Consider the following 6,511-nt stretch of genomic DNA (forward strand, 5'->3'; position numbering starts at 1 on the left):
AACTAATGGGTATTTTTATGATCTCAACAAAATTAATAATTTAATTGCTAAAAGTTGTTGAGATTAATATAATTTAAAATGTATTACTAATTTAATTTAATTTAATTAATTATATAAATAAATTACATAAAAAATTATTTTATATAATTATCATAAGAATAACATAAAATATATAAATTACAAAAAATATGTACCCGTCGAATTTCGACGGGTAATACACTAGTATATATAACTCACCTTTTAACACTGGAGGAGCCAAGATTCCACCACCCCCTGTGGACGAAGCTCACATAAATACACACACACACACCATGTTGCTATCATGAAGTGGTGGAGATGTCACTTTTGGACATTGGTGTAAAGAAAAATAAAAATGTGGAGTTATAACAATTTTTGCAAATCAAACATTTTTGTCCCATTTTTAATGTTTGGAAAAGCATTGCATTCCCAAGATTTGTTCACTTCAATCCACCTAATTGTCTTTTGTAAAAATTTAGTCTGATGATTTCTTTTCTTATCTCTATCTTCATTAATTATTTTCGTATTTATTATTTATTAATTTGTCGTCGTGCTCTTATCTTCTATTGAGGTATGCCCACACGAGTGCTCAAACAATGTTGTCTACTGTGTCTTTTAGAGCAGTTATTGCAAAACACTATTAAAAAAAATCAACATGTTGTATGGAAAAATATCAAAATATAGTGGACTTTCATAGAAGATGCTTCGTATTTTTGCTAGATTTTCATTAGTGAAAACTGGTAAAGATGAGAGGTTTATAAAAATTGAGGTTACTGTGTGTAATGTGTGTGAAAGTTGAACAACAGCTACAAGAGATAATGGAACAATATTTCGTTACAATTTGTTTCCTTTTCCTTTATTTTTTTTACATGAATGAAATCGAATTGTCCCCTACTGCATGGGCAGGAAGGAATAAACATGTAGAAACTAGATTAAAGAAATAAACGAACAATGAGAGATGGAACATAGGTGTTTAGATTTGAATTTCAGCTGCCACTTAATTTCTTGAGAAATTGAAGCACAGAATAAACAGAGAAAAAGAAAAAAGAAAAAAAATACATATGGCTTCTTAGTTACTGCCTTTTTCTTCCCAGTAAACTGCCTGCAAAGATGCACAAGCCAAAATTAGGCCTAGTTGGCTAACAAATTTCATGTCAGTAAAATATATATATATATATATCAACCCAAATTCTCACCTGATGATTTGAAGAATCCCACTTTCATTTTTGTCATCCTCTCTTCCTAAACAATGTGAAAACGCGTAAATCTTGGTTCACAACAAGTGAAAAAAGGGGAAGAAATGATTAACTGAGGTAACAAAAGCACCTCAAAATGTGCAGTAGAAATTGAGTGATGATTTTCAGGTGGGACTGCATTGCCCTGAAACCAAAAGTCCATTTCAATCAAATGGGAAAATTCAATTAGAAATAAAGTAAATTTCGAAAAAAAATGTTGGACTTGCCTGAGAGAAATGCAAGAAAGGGGAGCTAGCAGTGTCATCAAGGCACAAGCTATGTTGCTTCTTCTTGGACTTCAACTTTGTCTCTTTTGTTTTAGTTTTCTGATTTCGTTGAGGCGGAGGGGGGTGCAAATGGGGAGGCCCCGATGAGGCATCCGAGACCATAGAAAGATCGTCGTCATCATCAACTTCATGATCATGCACATTGGCTGATCCTTTGGGTTGGTGTGTGTACGGATATGTGGAGTTGGAGAGGTGGTCCAAGTACGTAGTCCACCCGGATTCGCAGCCACTGCTGCACTCAGAGGTGGATGCGTTGTTCATTCTTCAATGGATGGATTAATCTTTGGTTTGTGAGAGTTTGTAAAGATATAGGTAGCTAGATAGGTACGTGATGTGTCTTTATATAATGATAGGGAGCAAAAAAAAAAAAAAGAAGAGGAAGAATTATATGATACCAAATAAATCACTCTCAACTCGCATATCCCTTGACTATATTTTCGCTTGGCTCTATCCCTTTGCCTTAATTCTGTAGGAATCAAACTTGCCAGTTGTCTAGGCTACTTTGGTGTTCTGTTTTTGGTGATGAGAGAGAGAGAGGTCCATGGACAATAATAATAATAATAATAATAATAATAATAATAATAATAATAACAATAATAATAACAATAATAATAACAACCATAACAATAATAATAATAACGATAATGATAATAATAATAATAATAATAATAATAATAATAATAATAATAATAACAATAACAATAACAACAACAACAACAAAAATAATAATAATAATAATAATAATAATAATAATAATAATAATAATAATAATAATAATAATAAGTTTAGGAGAGACTAATTACATAAGTAATGGTGGAATAAGGTGGACCCAATAAGTAAAGTGTAGTAATTTTAAAAGTAAGGGAGGGTAAATATGTCCAAAAAGCAGAGTGTGAACTTGTTTTGTGGACAAAAATTTAGAGGCAAGTGTGAACTTGTTTCGTGGACGGAGGGAGTATATTTCTTGGCCTAGTCTAGCTTGGAGTTAAAAAATAAAAAAATATCCCTAGTTAAAATCAGAAGCCAAACGTTTGCATCACGTATAAGTTTTTTGAGTGAAAACAGGTGCAACGATGGCACAAAAATGTGATGTGCCATTTACATGACAAACTGCAAAAAAAGGGAGAAACACACACACTGAGAGAGAGAGAGAGCATAGCATATGGCTGATAACATCAACTCACATGTATATATTCTGTTATCTTTTTTTTGAAATCAATCAAAACGGAGAAACAAACCAAGAAACGTGCAATCTTAATTGTCAAGCCTAATCAAGACATGATTAATTTCAAGTTTTCACATCATGATCTTGTCATGACAAACTAAGCATTAAGCATTTGCGCCTTAACCTAACCATCTCCGTCTGCGTTGTGCAAGAACTACTTCTTTTTTCTAATTAACATTTCGAGTTCTTGAAAATGAGGCCAATGTGTGTAACATGTTCTGTCTCAGTTCTTGACTGAAACAGTTCAATTAGGCCAATGTGATTAATTTTCTCTTGGCGTAGAACACGAGCCAATTAATGCAGCGTTGGCCCATCATATCGCGATGAAGTTAAGAGAGATGGGGAAACGGTACCGTATGACTATTTAGGCCCATTCATGTGCTTCTGGTCGCAAAACACAGATAGGTGATGATACATACTAACAAAACACACTCAACTACTACTACTGCTACTCTGTCAAAATAAAAAGAAATTAAAATCATGGCATGGTGTGAAGAGACAACGATGAGGGGCTAATCTTGGATTAGAGCATGCAACTTGTTTTGAGAGCTTAAGGAGATGAAAAACACCTCAAAAAGAGCAAAAAAGAAAACATGTATAGGTGCAATTCGACGTTTTAGAGTGGTAGTAGTCTTGCAGTGGTCCTTCACTTTGCACATGCTGTTTGCAACGCCATGGACAAAGTGGAGAGCTGCTATTTCAGCTTCATTTTCTTCCAATCATGGCCTCGGATTTATTGCTTGCCATGCCTTGATTTGGAAAAATATTCCACTTTCATACTAAATCTTACATTTGCTTACCTGCTTAACTTCACTTAGTGCAAAGCATGTTTCTATATATAAGTGTGTGGCCAACCTGCACCACATGTGTGGATTGGTTTGAATTGGTCATCTCATTTTATTTTACTTTTTTATTGTGACATTTGAGATGTGTAGTATGCAGACCTGTGTTTCGATGGTTATCAAGTATGGCCTTCATTTTCTCAACATATATATATATATATATATATATATATATAGGGAGAGGTTCAAATAAGAACCACTAAATAAAATTAGAACAGAGAACCATTTTAAACCATTCGATCATCAAGATCTACGGTGGATGCATCATCTTGGTGGATGAATGCAGATCCTGGGTTCGAATCCTGAAGGGAGCAAAAAATTTATTATTTTCGGATGCATTAAATTTAATAGCGAATGCATTAATTTATATAGTAGATGCATTGATTTTAATGGTTCTTATGTTCTCACGATAAGTGTTGTTCTCACTATAACCGCACCCTATATATATATATATATATATATATATATATATATATATATATATATATATATGCACGGGAATTGATTATCGTAAAACTCACAATTCAAAACGCTAACCGAGAATATTGCATTGACGTCCAAAGTTATTGTATTCGCCGATAAATTAATTAATAAAAAAAAAAATTTCGCTTTCTACAAGATTCAGATTAACACATGTGTTGTATTCATCAATCAAGATGATACATTCATCGTAGATCTTCACCATTGATGGGCTGAATATAGGGGTGCGCTCCAATGAGACTCTTATTTTTTGTGAGACACTGAGACCCTTATTTTTCAATGAATAAGTCATATATACTGATGAACCAAGGCAATATATATTGATGAATAACAAAATTTAAAATATTTCGCTTCTTTTAGAATTCAAACCCTGAGAAAAAAATTCACCTTCTAGATACAATATCAACCATAGGATTGATAAAATAAATGCACGAGATCGTATTTAAAATCTCACTAAAAATAGAGGGTTTCATTGAAGCGCTCCACTATATATATATATATATATATATATATATATAGGGTGCGGTTATAGTGAGAACCACAATTATCGTGAGAACATAAGAACCAATAAAATTACTGCATCTTCTATACAAATTAATGCATCCGCTATTAAATTTAATGCATCCGAAAAAAATAATTTTTTTGCTCCCTTCAGGATTCGAACCCAGCACCTGCATCCATCCACCAAGATGATGCATCCACCGTAGATCTTGATGATCGAATGGCTTAAAATGGTTCTCCGTTCTTATTTTATTAGTGGTTCTTATTTGAACCTCTCCCTATATATATATATATATATATATATATAAATTAACAGTTCAATTTTAAAAATTACGTCACAACTTGAATTCAAAATGAATTCAAAATTTTTTACCTCAGACATTAATCAATTTTGACCCCTATCACGTGCACGTTGCATTGGTAGTATTTAGCTTCTTCTCATATGGTCCTTGCAATTAAACGTAGATTTGTCAAAGATGGCAAATGAAAATCAGCTTTTTTGAAAATTTGGGTCTCTTTTTTTTTTTTTTTTCTTGAGTTCACTCCTGCTATAGGACATTCTCACCATCTCTTTCGGTAGTGATGGAGTAAGTGGGTTGAAGATCTTCGTTTGGTTAGTCGTGCCATAAACGTCGTTTTAATATTAAAGATAATAATCCGAATAATCCCTGTGTTCCGTAAAATTTAATTAATATTTTTTTTCGAATTGTTCCGCGAAGCTTGATCATTTTTTTATATGATAATTTTTTTTTCTTTATTCATTTTTTTACTTTTTCATCTATCATATTTAACACACTAAAAACTAGTTCTTTAAAACTCGTGCCAAAAAGAAAGTGATAAAGTTTCGCGAGACGGAAAGAGTACTAAATTTTAGTCAAAAGCATATAATAATAAGAAATTATAATCATATAAATAAAAATTTAAAATTGTATCCATAAACATAAAAAAAAACTAGAAATACGAGCTTTTTATAGTGTAAATGTACTAATATTACCCTTAATGATTTATAAAAAACTGAAAAATTTCCCAAACCTTCGGCGACATTTGTGTGTGTGTGTGCCGCCGTATTTGTGGCGGAGGGCGGCGACAGTAGCATTTGCGTCTGCGGTGGACGCGGGCAGCGTTTGCAGCGGAGGCAAGCTTCGTTTAGGGGGCAAGATGTGACTGCGGCGCGACTTGCAAAATTGGGATGCATCTGTATCGGCCTACAAAATCGGGATGCGCCTGTGGTGCGGGACCACCGCATCACCTCTCATCTTTCCTCACCTACGCACCCTTCCCCCTAACCTACGTTCCATCATATCTCTCTCCAGCTAATTTGTGCCACTGTCGCTTTTCCCCCTCTATCCTCGTCGGAACCCCCCACCCCGATCTCTCTCACTACTCCTGCCATCATACCTCCCTTTTGATCGCCGCTCGAAGCCATCTTTTTCTCTCCCTTTTTCATTGCCTCGCCGCCTAGACTTCCCTGCCACTGCCAAAACGATTATTACATACCTTTACATTGTTACACACTCTCACAAAAAAGTGTGTAACAATGTATTTTATAATGTTACACACTATAAATTGTATTTATTCAAAAATATTATTATTTTCACAATTTTATTAAAAAATTTTATATAGTTTTGGCTAGATTAAGGTATTGCCTCTTTGAATTATTATGCCCTTACCCAATTAAACAATTTACATAAATCTTGGTTACACGAATTCGTGTAATAATGTAAATAACATTGTTACAAGAATTTTGTGTGTAACCAAAATTCATGTAAATCGTGTAAATATATAAGGCTATAATATATAGTCCAAAATTACTAATATTTTCGTATTGTTATCTACATTACTATAATTTCCTTTTGTTATAAGAGAAAAGCTAGAATGAGATATTATCTATTAGATATTACCTTTATATAGATATATAGAGGC

At 33.3% G+C, this 6,511-nt stretch overlaps 1 protein-coding gene across 2 annotated transcripts; it reads right to left on the reverse strand.

Annotated features, from left to right (window-relative positions):
* Nucleotides 1-990: 990 nt before the first annotated feature.
* Nucleotides 991-1,997, reverse strand: LOC131002430 (protein SOB FIVE-LIKE 5-like). 2 transcript variants are annotated; one of them, XM_057928932.1, is made up of 4 exons: nt 1,481-1,997; nt 1,345-1,398; nt 1,215-1,260; nt 991-1,120 (listed from the first exon to the last, which is right to left on the reverse strand). In XM_057928932.1, exons 1-4 carry the CDS (start codon nt 1,799-1,801, stop codon nt 1,092-1,094), a joined length of 450 nt encoding a protein of 149 aa, XP_057784915.1. In that variant the 5' UTR covers nt 1,802-1,997; the 3' UTR covers nt 991-1,091. The 2 variants fall into 2 exon arrangements, with proteins under 2 accessions (XP_057784915.1, XP_057784914.1); XM_057928931.1 differs by having other exon boundaries at nt 991-1,398; nt 1,481-1,985.
* Between the last annotated feature and the right edge of the window lie 4,514 nt (nt 1,998-6,511).

This window comes from Salvia miltiorrhiza, unplaced genomic scaffold (assembly GCF_028751815.1).
Source record: "Salvia miltiorrhiza cultivar Shanhuang (shh) unplaced genomic scaffold, IMPLAD_Smil_shh fragScaff_scaffold_132_2, whole genome shotgun sequence".
NCBI lineage: Eukaryota > Viridiplantae > Streptophyta > Magnoliopsida > Lamiales > Lamiaceae > Salvia > Salvia miltiorrhiza.